Genomic DNA, 16,869 nt, shown 5'->3' with positions numbered 1-16,869 from the left:
AGAGGCCTACGGAAAAAAACCCTGCTTGTAATCAGGTAAATATTGGAAAATGGGGAAGAAAATATTAATTGGGTATTTTCAGTGTTTGCCAGATTGCTTGTTTGTTAATATACAGAATCTTTGACTACAAAAGAATATAACATAGAAATAACCCCTTGGAAATGCTTTGGTATTGTGTTTTTTCTTGTAAGCAAACAAGCTTCTGCTGATGCTTTATTTTTATTGGCATTAACAGCTTAGTTTTTATGAACAGCAACAGCAGAAAACACAGAAGACATGCATAATCCTTGCTTAAAGGCTCCGAGTACTCTGTGTGCTTTAAATTTTTTTTTTTTACACAAACCTGCATGTTGGGCACCAATATGCCCCAGTGCACTCTACATTGCTAAACATCTTTGTATGGATTTGTATTGCTCTTTCAAAAAAATTGCATCCAATATTTGGGGCAGTCCTAGCCTTTTTTTTTTTTTTAAAGTTCATGTCCCCATAAATAGGCTTTAATTTACCCAGATCAAGATATGCTGTAGTAAATGATTAATCTCCTGACCAGAATCCCACAGTACTGCTATCCATCTCCACATATCCATATAAGTGAAGGAGAACAGATGGGCTTTGCAGTATGCCGTGAAGGCCAGCAAAACCTTGGCTGTTATGAACCAAGAGGGCACATGGATTCAAGGATCAATGCTGTGATTGGCTCATTATTATAAATTCATCCCGTCTCTTGGAAGGATTTTGAGCAGTTCTTTTGATGCATGTGATCCCAGTGTGTGGGTGTAATAACTTCAGTAATGCTGACAGTGGCAAAACTTGCATTAACTTCTAAGGGGCTGAGATTTCACCCCACATTCCTTTATTGAACATGTGGGGAAAGGACCTGGAGCAAGTAAAAACCGTTGAGCTGAAGGGTGATGAGGACTTGGGACTAAAAAGAGTCAAGCCCCCACAAAATGGGGCTGATCTTCCTCTATCACAGCTTCTCTACAGTCAGCGAGCCTATTTTAAGGGAGTTAACAAAACTGGTGGGAGGGAGAGTTGACAACAGGTGCTGGAAACACTCTTTTTCTCTGTCTGTCTAGCTGATTCTTTACTTTTTTGGCTACTTTACTGCAACCTGAGCTTTCCATGTGTCACTTTACCTCGTCTTGTGGGAGGCCAGGGAGATAAGTAGGATGTGATGCCTTTAGCCAAGGGCTTTTTCCTGCCAGATTTTTGTTCAGTCTTGGCTTAATTTGTTCTGGGCCAAGACTTCAGGTTCTTAAAGGCAACCCCCCCCCCCCTTTAATTTTGCTCTCGAATGTCCCATTCCTTGAGATTTTCCCAAGTCACTGAACAAAAGTCCAGGAGTAAGTAAGGTCATGACCTCCCAATACAGTCTTTCACTTACCCTTTTACCCATGTAGGATTTCATATGATGTTGGAACAACACACTTCTCCATTAGCAGGCCTGTGCAATATTGTAAACTCAGTCAAATACAAGTGAGCTGCCATCAAAGGACAAGAAGGGAGCATTGTGAATACAACTTGAATGAATGTGGGCTGAAACTTAGACCTGGGTTTTGCAAATTGCCTTTTCATTCCCAAATCTCTGCCCCTTTCTAAGAAGAGTCTGCACCTTGCTCCCTCACAGAGATCCACCATACACACTAGTTACTTAAACAACTTGTGTGTGTTTCAGGTCTTTCTGGCAGTGGTTGGTATAATGATGTCACTGTGGTTTATATTTTATTTCATTTGAAGAACTGGCACAATCTGTGTTGGCAAGAGGACTTGGTCACTGAAATAAGATGCATCTCCCAGGATGAGTTTGCTAGTTAGGGGGCACGCACAGCTTTTACAGGTCCCCAAGCAGGATTAGGAAGGCCCCCCCTGATCCCAGGGTCCCGTCGGGATGGAGCCTTTTAAAAATAGTGTTTGCAGCTTGGCTGTGCACATGATATTTTTTTCCTGACATCCTCGGTTCTTGGGGATCTTGGGATTGGGGAGAGGCTGCTTGATCCTGGGGTCCTAGGATGTCATAAAATCATGTGCAGTCCAGGTTCGCACACGGATTTTAAGTCTGGAGTGCATTGACTCTGGAGTCTGGTAAACTCCCACACCCTCCCCCCGCCTAGTTCGCCACCCCCAAGACGTGCTTCCGGGGGTCAGGTGGAGATGCAAGGTCCAGGGATTGGTTCTTCCCCCAGCCCGATTTGGATAGGGGACAGCTGTCCCAGACCCTGGGGCTGCCCCATGTTGGATTCAGACACTCGGATGAGTATTGGAATCTGTAATGGGCCAGCTCGCACCTGCCACGTGTTCAGTTTAAGGCGTGATAAAAACAAGCCATAAAGTTGTTATAATGTGGAATAACTTTGTAGCTTGCTTACTCTTATCATGGCTTAAATTGACTTGAACATGTGGCTGGGTTAGTATTTAAGTCATAATTTACCAGTTAATTGCATCTTAAATGTGTAATGTGTGTAGGGGCCCATGGGACTTAAGCTTCAAAACCTCCTTCTCTTAGTTGTGTTGTCTTATCTTTCCTGTGTTCGGGTGCCTTTTTTGCTCTGAAGTGGAACCATCCCCTGATCACGTTGATTTTACAGAAGATATTATATCTATTTTTCATCCTTCAGTCGTTTTTTACTTTCTTATTTTTTTTTGGAAGGAGAAAGGTTGCCCATGTGTTGGGGTTTTGCCCTTCCAGATAGAAGAAGAATTAGTAAATAAGTGGAATTTCAAAGTCACTTATCCTGTTGAGCCGTTGTAAGGCAGATCTGAAAGGCAGTGGTGTTAAGTGAAAGACTAGAGATAAGGGACAGATTGTAAGAGATTAATTCAAGTATACAGAAGGCCTTACAATTATACAGCTGCATATTTCGTAAGATCATTTAATTGATACATGGGCATAAGTATGAACATAATGATTCTGATAAGTTTAGACATCCTTCCCCAACCTCTTTCTGCCTTTGAATTCTTTATAACAAAGTTGTGCACAAAAAAACCCAAACCATTTCAGCATTTACGGGGCACTCGATTTATAGTACTGATTCACAGTATTTTATTGAAATAGATTGCTGTAGGGACACTTCAGCATGGAGAGTGAAAAAAGCACATTTATTCTAATCTACTTTTTATTTGATAAAATAGTACTTAAATACTAATGAGAGGTTCTGATGCGCTGTGGTAACATTAACCGTCACTTTTATACTGCTATTTTATACCTGACCTAGTGGTAAAGAGCTTTGTGCATGTTAATGAATCGTAGCACTACCCCTGAGAGGCAGGTAAGTATTACCCTATGTTTTTTTTTTTAAGGTAGTCCTGAGACGTGGTAGAGATGGAACTTGTTTAAGGAGTCACCTCGGGGTCCAAATGGCTGAGCCTCTGACTGAAAGACTGATGAGTTAGCCATTGATCCCCTTGAGGCTAGGGAAGTCAGGCTTACCCCATGCCCCAGACCACATCCAGACTGTGGAGCTCCCTGTTGGGTGAATCTGGCCTGGGGCATGGGACAGCAGTGGCTGTGGTGGGACCTGCACAGGGTAAGCAAGGCTGCATCAGCACAGCCCTTGGTTGATCTCCTGCTGCCAAGGGCCACGTCTCCTGGAGCCCAGGGGCCTTGGATTCTGCAGCAGGCCATACCCCCCCCCCCAGCCACACAGCCAACTTTTGGTAGCCCAGTAGGTCAGATGAAACAGCTCTGTAGGCTGCATGTTTGACACCCCTACTTTAGGGTATTGTATAATTGTTTTAGAAGTTTACTTGGTGCAAAATTCTGATTTTTATACAGAATGTTTTTACAGCGTGGGTTTTTAATTGGTTTGGGAATTTACAAGTTGCAGGAGTGCTTGGGACTACTGCAGCAGTCTTACCTCCTAACTTCTGAGCTCCATCCTACTGGATTTGAGAGCAACCGAAAGCCGGCTCCTTTCTGGTTGCTGCTTTGAACAAAACTGAAAGTGTTCAGTTCCCTAATGAATGGATTTTCACGTTGTGGCTGACCACTCATAGGGCGCATCTCAGCAGAGAGGCTCTGTGGTAGATAGAGTATTGAGCTTTGATATTGGCTATTAGGGAGCAGTGCCTTCTGGTTTAGTTGGGTTAGCACCGGGAGCTCCAGTGCGCCTCCCTGTGCTTGACTCTGCATAGACTTTGTTGTCCTGGGATTTCATACTCAGTTTCCTTAAAACTACCTCTCCTTGAAATGAGAAACTGCTTTCCCATAAGGACTTGTAGTGCTCCTGCTTTGTGCTTCAAAGGATTAGACTGCATGTTTAATACATGAACTTCCACACATTGCTTGAGCACTGTTTGTAAAGCTGACCTCCCACATACAGGGCTCAGCATCTGCTCTGAGGAGTCGCTTGTGGTGGAAGACCTTGGTGCTATGTGAAACTGGGGAATACTGCTATGAGCCAAGTAGCTAGTGGTCTCTGCCCATCATTGCATGGGCAAGACACCGAGTTGGTGAAAGTCTAAAGCTGGTGTTGCTTCTGCTTCCCGATCTGTCTCTGCTATCTTGGTGGAAGCTGAAAGTTAAAGATCATAACATTTCTGAAAGCTTAATCATCTTCACTAAGATCCAATGATTTGAAGAGGCCTCCTTCTGCCTGGCACCTGTCTTTAGGATACTCTTCCAGCCCATGCCCAGGTACCTTTTTGATTGATGTTGAGATGAACCAGTTGCAACTTCCCAACTGCAGTGCTAATGTCAGTACAGGTGCTGCAACGACATCCTGCTGGTGTGTCCTGGCCTCCCTGCCCCAGCCTTGACATCAATACATTGTCAACTGAGACTGTCTGCTCATGCTGAGTGGCCACTGTATTGGAAAGAAAAATACAAGTATGTTACTTATGTAGTGTGGGGCAATTTTGAAGTGGTGCTGAAGATATGAGAGGCTTTCACTTTTTTCCTCTTCCAAAGGATGAAATTATCATTCCTTAAATATCTAGCAGCTGGTAAAATCTGGTCCATGCCAACGGCAGTTCATTTGCTGTTCGGACTGTTTCCTTAAGTCCTGGGTATGAATAACATGTGGGAAAGAAGCCTTAGCAGTACGTATAGGAAAAAGGCACTGATTTCATATCAGCAGTCTTGGCCTAATTCTCCCTTTAGGATTTTAACAAGTGGCTTTATAGTCTGCCTGCTGTGTGTTGTTCTAGGGAAATCCATTGAGATGAGACATGAAAGGTATCATGAAGTTATTCCCGTCTTGGCGTTCGCAGCCTCCCTTGGAGCTATTCTAGAAGTATTGTGTGCCTTCTCACCTTGATAGTAGCTTATGAACACTACTTTACATGGTGCTCTGATTCTTCTGATCAAGCATGTGCCAAAATTTAAAGTCTGTTGCTTTTTTCCAGTAGTTCTATCTCATGCACTTAATTAGACTTCAGTAACATTAGCTTTTAAATGGGAATGTGAAATGCACAATGACCTCATTGTAACAATATGCTTTGAACAGAGCCCAGTTCCTTTTTTTGCAGCAGCAGAAGCTTGCTCACACAGAACAGCTTTTCAGTGCATGTTTGCCACCTGCCCCCCTCTATGGGCTGATTGACTGTGTGTCCATTAGCTGCCTGTTGTGTTGTGAGATGGCAGCAGTCTGCACGAGAAGGCTTTGAGCAACAGAACAAAGCTTCCCACCGTCTGTATCAAACAGCACTGTAATTATTAGTGGCAAGTTGCTGCATGAAACTTTTTTAAAATGGTCCAGGTCATGTTGCTTTTGAATGAAGATGAAGAGCGACTGGAAATCCTGGATCTCTAGGGCTTAAGATGTCACTGCAGCTAGGTTGTGATGACGGCTTTGGCACTGCAAATGTCTCATTTGCAGGATCATCAGACTAACTGATGATGTTCTGCTGTGCCTCGCATCTAAAAACTCTTTTCTTTCTGTGGTACACTTGATCTTGAAGGGTTATAAAGAAACCAAGTCTTTGCAAATCCTTTCTTGTTGCTTTGCAAGTTTTTGTCAGTTGCTTGTTTCCTAGCCCTTCTTTCAGTAAGTTGAGTCAGAAACTTATATTGCTTTAGAAATTTTCCTAAGTATTAATAACTAATTTTGCAGTGTTGATCAACAGCTTTCACAGCGACTTATTTAGGTTGACCAACTGCTTAGTTTGACACTGAGTAATGAAAGATAAGAAGATCTAGCTGGCATTACACAGTACCACGTTGCTCTGCTTGCTCACAATTTTTCTAGATTTTAATTAACTTGACTAATCATTGGCAACTTGGTTACAGTTAATTTCATGTATGAGTCCTGCTTCTCGGGTATCACCACTGACCCTTCTGGGGGATTTTATAACTGTTTTATACTTAGGCTAGGTACAGACATTTGAAACACCTGAGACAGAATTGAACTAAGTTGCATGGTTTCCTGTAAGCAGCGTCGTTCAGATCAGTAGTGAACACAACGCATGTTCACCCTTTGGCGGGGCAAATCTTAGACAGGGTTCTGCCAATTTTAGACCAGTCTGTGCGCCGAGCTCTGTTGTGTTGCAGGTATAAATCGGTCGTGTGTTGAACTTCTGGTTTGTTACGGGTATAGAAGGGTTTCCAATCACTTAACACTGGTAAAAGGGTAATGTCTGTACCTGGCCCTAGTCTCCTAACAGGTATAATAGCACCTTAGATTGTCTTAACTTTTCTTTATTTTTGAAATAGTTCACATTCACAGGAAAAATTAGCACCTGATGTTTCTCCTATTGGAACCAGACTTTTAGATATCGTGTCCATTAGGTGCTTCACGGCAACATGAAATTTGGAAGATAGGAAAGAGAAATTTAAAAAAATGGAATCCTCAGCCCCCCAAAATGCCTTTCAAATGTGAAGGTGGGGGAACTTACTCCTCTCCCCAGAAAATGTTTTTGTACAAAAACATAACATGCATATGTGTGTGTCTGGATTTTTTCTCTTTTTTTTTTTAAATCTCCAAATGTGTTTTGTTATAAGGAATCAAAACTCAATTTATCCTTGGGTTTTTTGGTCAATCAGATGTGCTGGCACTTGCATACTCTCTTTTACATATTGTTGTTGCATGTGCATAATGATGTGTTTTTGGTTTTGAGTATCTGAATAATAATACTTCTTTCTTACAGATTTTAGTGGCTTGCTTTGTTGGAACTCCTCCCGTTTCCCATTTGACTGATCCTTATTTCATATTGTGCCGGGTAGCTCATTTATACTTCTTAAATGGTCCGTCCTTGTTTTCCTGTTGTCTGTTTTAGGGAGGCGTAACAATTTACTGTTAAATCTTAGGAGTACTTGTTCTTGCTAATTTTCCCCATCGCTGAGTGACCTGGCATTATTTTGATCTTGATTGATAAGTGGCCCCATCAGTAACAAGGGAGTCTTCTAGCATTTGTTTCCCAGCAGGCCCATCTCCCAGAGGAGTTCTGCATCTATTAAGAAGTGAGTGAGTTTCTTTGCTCACTTCTTGATGACTTGGCAGTTCCTCCTCTGTTTAGATTAGGGGCAAAAGGAGATAAAAGAGTAGTACCCTGTTAGCTGGCAAGGATGACAGTTTTTGTAGCAGGACTGGTTCTGCTCTAATCTGACTCATCCACAGTACTTCTTGATTTACCTGGCTTTACAACAGCTTTTGACTGAAGTGCTATGTTAAAGAAAGAAGATTAATCTGCTGTCATTGCAAAGAACCGTTCTGGTCTGCAGGCTCCTCCAATTACTGTGCTCACGCACAGTTGTTAGCTGAATTACAGCCACCTACCTCTACTATAACCCGGTATTAGTAGTGTTTTAAACTGCTGTTTCTTTATTTTAAAGTTTAAAGAATAAATTCAATTTACTATGTGCTTGGAAGGGCATATAAAAGGCGTCTAGCAAAGAACAGCATTTTATGACAAAAAAGTCTGTAATTTCATTGCGAGCCAGTTCATGGATCAAAAAAAAAAATCAGTCCTGAAATAACGGTTTCACGTCAAAACATGGTATTTGGAAGATTTCTAGTTTGTAAATGGATTTTTAAAAAATGAAATATCGACAATATTGAGCTCTTTGAGTCTTTTGATTTTTAGCAAAGTCCATATTTTCACAGGGAATAAGAAATTGATCTATTTTTTTTCAGTCAAAATAAAAAACCTTTATTTAGGAAACTTCAGTGTGTGCGTGTGTGTATTTTTTATATCTAATAGTATAGTATATACTTGTGTGTGTTTATTTAATCAAATTACAGGGCAAAAAGAATGATTGCTTTAGAAGAAGAGAACTTGGGGGAGGAAGAAGTACTAAAAATGTAATCGTGTCATTGAGTAATTGTCATTGGGAGGAACTGAAATTTAATAACTAGGAGTATAGTCTAAGAGCAAATAAACAGTGCCATCTTCTGGCAACATTGTGAGACATGATGAATTCATAGTCTGATTGTAAGTGTGTGGGTGGGTGTGCATGCATGTGCCTGCTCTATGTACATGGCAGAATTGGAGGAGAGAATTTCCTGAAGCAACAAAATCCTCCCAAATGGAGGCAATGACTAGTCTAGCAAAGAGGAAATTTAGGTCAGAGACCTGCATAGGATATTTCACTATTTTGGGTGTCTTTCTAAACACTTACCAAATCATGCTTCCTCCTTTTATGCATAGCTCCTTTCCATATTTACCCTTCAATCTCCTTCTTTGACATCAGATCCTATTCTGATTCTTCTCCTAAATAGTTTTTAGCCTTACAGCATTCTTGGCACACTGAGCAGTCCAGTTCTGGACTACTGGTGAGCAAAAAGAAATGTCTTCCTCCAGTTTCTTAATTGTCCACTGGAGACTTAATTTTACAATCTGGTATTTGATTCAGTTTCTTTTTTACAGGTGTTCAGCAAGTCTTCAGATGTGCTTTTAATAGATTCCACGTGCTTTACATTGAGATGCTTTGGGAAGTCTTAACTTTTTTTTTTTGTTTTGTTTCCAGGTGGTACCAGAGAAATTGGGTCTGCCCTAACCAGAATGTGCATGAGGCACAGAAGTATAGAGTCCAAACTCAGGCAGTTTTCAAGGTGAGTGATTACACAGCTGGCCCAAAGCTTGGACCTTGCTCTTCATGAGCTGTTGGATCACAGTCAAAAAAGTACTTGTCAAGCAGCCCCCTTTCATTCAGGAGCACATTAAGCTGTTTACCAGCTTTGGTTTCCAGCTAACCTCTGACTTAATGCCACTGGGAACAGGGTTTCTTTTCTTTCCCCCAACAAATTGGACTTTAGAGAGATCAAGAAACACAAGATTTAGCTGCCTAGTCTTAGAATTGGACTTGCCAGTTCAGGCTGCTTTAAATGTTGGCAATTCCTGTCACTAAACACAGTAGCTCAGCAGTGAGCAGTCAGTCAGTGATGGAGAGGGACCAGTCTTTGAGTTGCCGAATCTTAAACATCTTCACTGAGCTAGAGTAGTGGCAAATGCTGTGCTGCCTTCCTAAATATACAGAAACTTAAACAACTTGGATAGGAGATTCTAAATGAAGTCTCATACTGTAGACCTTTTCTGCAGATTTTTGCCCATAGTTTGTGTTTAAAAAAAGAGAATCAGAAAGGACAGATGGCAAACAATGCTACCTACATCTGTTATGAGAAAATCGGCAAATGCTTCCTTGCATGCTATTTGCCATGGAAATAGTGTCTATTCAGCCTGAGGATAAGAAGGAATCACGATTTCTTGTTTGTATGACCCATATAGGTGTGGGGGTTTTTTTTGTTTGCTTTTTTTTTTTTTTGAGGGATGCATTTGGGAGAGCAAATGACTCTGGAGATGAAAAGATATTCAGACTTTTCTTTGTGGGTCACTGGTTTGAGTCTGTTCCATGTCCACTGTAAGCAAAAATGGGTTGTTCAGTAGTCTGTAAAAATTTCAATCTCAATTCATTTCTGTATTGAGCAGTTCCCATATCGCATCACAGAACCCGCCACTACAGTAGCATGCTTCCTTAATTTTTTCAGGAGAGATGTTAGGTATGAATGGGCATGGAGTCTGAATTACCTCAGTACCATGGTCCTTGCAGGTGAGGGTTAAGGCCCATTGATGGGTAGATATGTGAGCTTCCATTGCTATTGTCTGTGCTCTGTGGATACATGTACTTCTCTGATCAACAGAAATTTCTAGTCTCCTGGACATCAGTCTAAAGTGTTCTACAAGTACTAACTTCATATGACAAATGAAAAGTGTACTTGTATATGCTGGCCTTGTTTTAAGGTCTCTTATTTATATTCACCATCCTGAACCTTTGCACAGGTAATTCTGGATACTTTTGTTATATGGAATTTTTATACTGGCCCCATGTTTTGTTAGCTTGCTTTCCAACCTAAGAGGTTTGAACTGCACCATATATCAAATAGTTAATCACCCGATCTTGTATCGGATACTTAAATATCCAAACATAAGAGTGTTTACATTACATGTTAGCAACTGTCACGGCAGAGAGTAAAATACTCGAATATTGACCATGGCTCTGTCTGTAGAAATAAGGGCATCTGCAGGATTTGATTGCTCTTTGTGTTTTTTTCAACAAAATTAGTGCTTTAATTGACTGTCTGATAAACCCACTTCAAGAACAGATGGAAGAGTGGAAGAAAGTGGCCAATCAACTGGATAAAGACCATGCAAAAGGTAGCTACAGAGGAAGAACATCAGTATAATAGGATAAGTTGTGGTATATAAGATTATTTTCTGCTATGGCTCTTCCTCTTTCATTCAGTGTCCTGGGAAACCAAACAAAATTGCTGTTTTTAACATAAATGCCCTCAATAACTCCAAAGCAAAAAATATAATTAACCAATTCTTTCTCAAGCTCCACAAGTTCTTAAAATTTGAAGCTTGGTTCTGCAGACCTCAGACTTTTTTTTTTTTTTTTACAAAAAGGTATTTTCAGCATCTTAGTAAATGTTCTCATGTAAGTTTGCATGTTGGGGTTCCTTCAGCAGTCTCCTTGCTGTGTGATACTTCCTTATATATTTTACTGAGGATGTCACACCCACCACTGGAAAGCTGTGGGATGTTCAAGCTACCTTTAAGGTTATGCTGCATCTCGGCCATGTGTCTTCGCTGTGTGGTCCTGGAAAGCACTTCTTTTTTTTTAGTATTACTTTGTGCTGCGAGATGTAAGAAATGCCTATTCAAAAAGAACTTGGAAAAAACATCTGTCTGAGGAGTGAAGGACCAACTTGTACAGCTCCCACTTAACTGAAGCACTGTTCACTGGTGGGGTGATGTTGCCATTAGAAGGCACAAGTGGTGGGATCTCACAGCAGGAGCTAGGTTGCTGTTGGAGGACTGTTTTGAAAACACATAATAGCGTCAACTGTTCCTGTACAGAGAACGTAGACATTGGGACTGCTGACCATGCATTAAATTCAAGGCCTGTCTGAACAAATCAAATCTGTCCTTGCTAACTTGATAGTACTCTAACCACTTAAATCATTGCTAAGAGGGTGACCCTGGGAGCAGCTGAGACTATTATGGAAACAACATGCTTAGTCCCTGGGGACGAAGTGCCTTTTTATCGCCCAGTTAATATTGCGGGGGCCAAACAAGACCAACAGTTTTTCTGAAAGAATTTCCATCCTGTCCTTCATCCACCTTGTTCTTCACCCTTGTAACAGTAGACGTTCCTGGGGCAGAGTGAGGAGGAGAGAGGAAGCAAGGGGTGGCTTATCTGGTGGAGATCTCTGACGTGTAGAGATCAGTGTTACACAGTGGAGTGCAGGAGGCCCGGGTTCAGTTTCTAGCTATATTGTGAGCCTACCCCACGTCTCATTTTCCCCCTTATCCTCATCTGTCCGATTTGGCAATAATCCCTTCTTTGCAGAGTGCTTTGAAATGTAATGATTAAAAGAATATGTTACAAGAGCTATATGTATTATGAAATCCACTTTTATTAATTATAATATCTGGTACCTTCATTGTGTCAAAATTGTGATAGAATATTATGTACTGGGATTTTTAGTCCACATGGGGCTGCACTTCTGTTAAATGAGGGCAACTAAAAATCTGCCCCACTTATGTAAAGGAGGGGCTAGTGTGACCTATACTTTGGCAGAATCTCAGTATTCTTCTCTGCAGTGTGAAGGACGGGCCATCCTTTCTCTGACTTTCAAGAACATCATTAATATAGTATCACTTGCCTACCTTTAGGTTTGTGGGATACTCAATTTTGAACAAAGGTATATTCTGAAAAGCCTGTCAAAATCCTTCTGTGTTCCATGCCAGGTAGCAGATAAGCCATAAATCAAGAGAGCACTCTCATTATGTATTGTACCCAGATGTTGCTTCTGTGAATACTTGGTTTATTTCCAAATACATGGTTCATTGTGAAGGCTATTTTTGCCTAACAGACTTGTAAAACCAAATCTACAGGCACTACAAAATACAAATCTGACTTCTAAACTGATCAAAAAGCAAATATCCCTTTTTTTAAACTTTGTAGTCTCATATATTCAGGTGTAGCCTTTTTGGTAAATCAAAGACCTATCTAAATATCAAGTATGTTGAAGTGCAGACTGTGTTTTTTTTTTTTTAGAATACAAAAAAGCCCGACAGGAGATAAAAAAGAAATCGTCAGACACACTGAAGCTACAGAAGAAAGCAAAGAAAGGTAACGTTTTCTTTGCTTATTTCATTGAGTCTCACTTTTAAGGGGTTCCTTGGCAAACTGTTGCAGAGCTAAAGAACATTCTCTTGTAATGATCATTTCCCCATGTTTTCTCCTGTCATGTGCACCTTGAACACCTTTTATAGAGTTATTGCATGCTGTTTAAACTGTTGAAAAGCTGCTGTTGGTATTCTGATACTAAATCTAAGATTTATCTGCAGATTTTAATAAGTGATGGGAGCTTGCTTCTGAAATGGAATAATTAATCTGGTCCTTTGTGTTAAGAACTTGACATTGTAAAGTGACTGGTGCAGCATGATGATATCTGTAAAATTTCATGGAACCAAATCTCAAAAAAAACAATTAAGGGGTGTGTTTCCTTGGGTCAGATCTGCTTGTGTTTGTAGCCAAAGCAGTATAGTCATCTATGCCTTTCCTGCTTGATCAGTGTGGTATCAAGGTTCATGAATAACTATATTCTAGAGGAAGATCACATAACAAACTTATCATAGGGTTTAAATTGCTCTTGAATCTTATCTAACAGAAGAGAAAGGAAAAAAGAAAGTAGAAAAAAAGCGTCCAAAAAAGGATTCGATTTAGTGGAGTCAGTGACCTTTGCCTGTACCAGGACCTTCTTCTGGGAAAGAATCTAGTGTTGAAACAGGGCATTTTATACATGTACTCTGGGAGTGGGGGGAGAGCCACCCTAATTAAAACACCTGGAGCTTCTCATGCATCAGTCTCTGCGCTGAAAAATGGTAACTAAGCAAACTTGAGTTAAAGTGCGTCCATCGCCATTGTTCAGCATAAAAACACTGATATACAAGATACTGGAGTCTGTTGGAGTGTGGTAATTGCCATGCTTAATCGAGTCTGCTTTGATGCGCTGTAATTACAACATGTTGGAGCAGCCTTGCTGCATGTTTTTAAGCTGGACATTTTTAAGTCAGCCGGCCCGGATGATCTTCACCCTAGAGTCCTGAAGGAACTCGCTGGGGTCATTGCAAGTCCCCTGGTGTGGCTTTATGAACACTCGTGGTGCTCTGGCGAGGTGCCGGAGGACTGGAAGAGGGCCAACGTGGTTCCCATCTTCAAAAAGGGGAGGAAAGAGGACCCGGGGAACTACAGGCCAGTCAGCCTTACCTCGATCCTGGGCAAGCTGTTCGAGAAAATTATTCTGGCACGCATCCAGGAGGGGCCAGCAGGGAACGGCATGCTCAGGGGCAACCAGCACGGGTTCATCAGCGGCAGGTCCTGTCAGACCAACCTGGTGGCCTTTTACGACCAGGTCACTAAATCATTGGATGCAGGGGTGGCAGTGGATATAGTTTTCCTAGACTTCAGGAAGGCTTTTGACACTGTCTCTCACCCCATTCTCATTAGGAAGCTGGGGGACTGTGGCGTAGACACCCATACAGTCCAATGGGTCGCCAACTGGTTAGAGAGTCGCACCCAGAGGGTGGTAGTGGATGGGTCCTTCTCGACCTGGAAGGACGTGGGAAGTGGGGTCCCACAGGGCTCGGTCCTTGGGCCCGCCCTGTTCAACATCTTCATCAGTGATTTGGATGAGGGGGTGCAAAGCACCCTGTTCAAGTTTGCTGATGACACTAAGATGTGGGGGGATGTGGGCACAATAGAGGGGAGCAACAGGCTACAGTTGGACCTAGATAGGTTACAAGGATGGGCGGAGGAGAACAGGATGGGGTTTAACACAGACAAGTGTAAGGTGATGCACCTGGGGAGGAACAATCGGCACCATACATACAGGCTGGGGAACTCCCCTCTTGTCAGCACGGAGGTGGAAAAGGATCTGGGAGTCATTATTGACTCCAAGATGAACATGAGTCGGCAATGTGGGGAGGCGGCTAGGAAGGCCAACTGCACCTTGTCGTGCATCCACAGATGCATCTCGAGCAGGTCCAAGGAGGTGATCCTCCCCCTCTATGCGGCACTGGTCAGGCCGCAGCTGGAGTACTGCGTCCAGTTCTGGGCGCCGCACTTTAAGAGGGATGTGGACAGCATCGAGAGGGTCCAGAGGAGGGCCACTCGTATGATCAAGGGACAGCAGGGTAGGTCCTATGAGGAAAGGTTGCGGGACCTGAACCTGTTCAGCCTTCAAAAGAGAAGGCTGAGGGGGGATCTTGTGGCCTGTTATAAACTGGTTAGGGGGGATCAGCAGGCGCTGGGGGAGTCCCTGTTCCCCCGAGCGCTGCAAGGAGTGACCAGGAACAATGGTCACAAGCTGGCGGAGGGAAGGTTTAAGTTGGACATCAGGAGGCGCTACTTCACGGTCAGGGCGGCTAGAGTCTGGAACCAGCTTCCAAGTGAGGTGGTGCAGGCTCCCACCCTGGGGGTTTTTAAGAGGAGGTTGGATGACCACCTTACTGGGGTCATTTGACCCCAGTGCTCTTCCTGCCATGGCAGGGGGTCAGACTAGATGATCTGCTCAGGTCCCTTCCGACCCTAGAAACTAGGAAACTATGTGTATAGGCACCCATAGTGTCTCTGTTTAGGGAAGGGCTTTATCTAGCTCTGAGTCTCACAACTCTTAGCTTTGTTTACCCTGTGTATGATAAATTTGCTGACTTTGATTTAATTATCAAAAAATGTAGTATTTGTACCATCTGTCTTCCCTTTCCTTCCTTGCCACCTCTAGTCCATAGTCACCTTGCTTCTCCATAATGAAGCACAAGCAACCTGCAGTACCTGGCAGAGTACACTTGCAGAAAATAACCATTTTTTCATAAGCTTTTTCTTAAAACCCAAATGGGTTACTGCTTGCTCCCTCCCAGTTGACAGGAACTCCAAGTGCTGCTGACAGCCATCCAGGCTGAGTCCCTGAACAGTTGGATGAAGTGTGGTAGAGTACATGGAGGTTCTTATGCTATGATCCTCAGAGTAATGCAAATGCTTTCCAGCATGGTGCAATACCATGCAACTAGGTTGTACTCTTGTCTTCTCCCTGGAGGAGAAGTATGTATACAGGGCATTTTGAGGGATGGATTTTTTTCTGAAGGCAAACAACAAATCTGGCAAAGAAAAAATCAGTACAGTGTGGTGTATCCTACTTTTTATTTTATTTTTTTAAGAGTAACGAAAAGCACTTTCTATTAGTGTCTCCATTTTTCTATTAGTGTCTGCACAAAATCTAAAGTAATAATGAATGCCATGATTGGGTGATTGAACATTTAAGCAATGTCTTTCTTAATATTGTTAATGTAATGACTGTACCCTGGGGCATGCTGTCAGACTGCTCCCTGAACCCCCTGCACCCATCTGCACTGTGTTTTGAGATGTCCCAAGTTTCAGAGTTGTTGTGTCACACATTTGTTTGAGTTCATAATTTATTTCAGGCAGAAAGTGAGGGGCTGGGGAGGGATGACACAAGTTTCAAAGGTAGGGGTGGAAGTGAGCAGAGCAAGGAAGTCGTCCAGATACCCAGTACATAGCACAGTCAGGGCTCACTGTAATTGTGGAAAACTTCACGCTTTTTGTCATTTTCTTTGCCTTGTGGGGAGATACAGCGCTACCTAGCTAGTCCACAGAATCAGAGGCACAGTAGGGAGGAACAGAGTTGTTTCCTGTAACGTTTGGAAGAAAGAAAGTACAAAGCAGTGAGATGTAGAAAAGAATGGCAACCATGCCTCTTCTCTCCCTCACCCTCGGGTTGGAAGGAGTAAGACTTTGTCCTTGAACAAGATCAGGATTCTGGCTAACCTCCAACATTGCAAGGAGATCCATTTTTTCTATGCTATCTCCTACAGCTCTTATTAGTATGCCACACTCCTGAGAACAGTGCTGCAGCCAGCTGCTTGAGGCTTCTCGTAAGTAGAAGCAAAATTTGAGATGTGGTAGTTTTGTAAGGTTGTAGAGCTTGCACCAGAAGCCGATTTTTCACTGTAGATGTAAGCAAGCATTGAATCCCAGTCATGTAAAGGGCTGGAGAGCTAGCAAGTAAGCACATAGGCATTAAACCTCTTGAGTGCCCGTGGTACAGAATTATTTAGGTTATGATGAGTACATGGGCACTTATGTTTTTATTTCTTGCTTGTTTTATAGTTTCTAGGGACAGAAGGGACCTAAGCAAATCATCAAGTCTGACCCACTGCCTTGGCAGGAAAAAGTACTACGGTCAAACGACCCCAGCAAGGTGGCTGTCTAGCCTTGTCTTAAAGACCCCCAGGGTAGGAGCCAGCACCACTTCCGTAGGAAGTTGGTTCCAGATCCTAGCCGCCCTGACTGAAGTAGCGCCTCCTGATGTCTAGTCTGAACCTACCCTCTGCCAGCTTGTGACCGTT

The 16,869-nt window shown here is 42.5% G+C and overlaps 1 protein-coding gene across 12 annotated transcripts in view; it reads left to right on the top strand.

Annotated features, from left to right (window-relative positions):
- The window catches only part of MTSS1 (MTSS1, I-BAR domain containing), a 244,768-nt gene that overhangs the window by 162,952 nt on the left and 64,947 nt on the right, over positions 1–16,869 (top strand). For all 12 annotated transcript variants that reach the window (XM_019528149.1, XM_019528145.1, XM_019528151.1 and 9 more), the window contains exons 4-6: positions 8,906–8,990; positions 10,499–10,590; positions 12,500–12,574. In XM_019528149.1, the coding sequence (XP_019383694.1) occupies positions 8,906–8,990; positions 10,499–10,590; positions 12,500–12,574 (252 nt within the window). The remainder of the gene's footprint in view (positions 1–8,905; positions 8,991–10,498; positions 10,591–12,499; positions 12,575–16,869) is intronic.

Source organism: Gavialis gangeticus, unplaced genomic scaffold (genome assembly GCF_001723915.1).
Source record: "Gavialis gangeticus isolate Ggan-Ray unplaced genomic scaffold, GavGan_comp1, whole genome shotgun sequence".
NCBI classification, from domain to species: domain Eukaryota; kingdom Metazoa; phylum Chordata; order Crocodylia; family Gavialidae; genus Gavialis; species Gavialis gangeticus.
The sequence above is the reverse complement of the archived record's forward strand: the minus strand, read 5'-3'. Positions and strand labels throughout refer to the sequence as shown.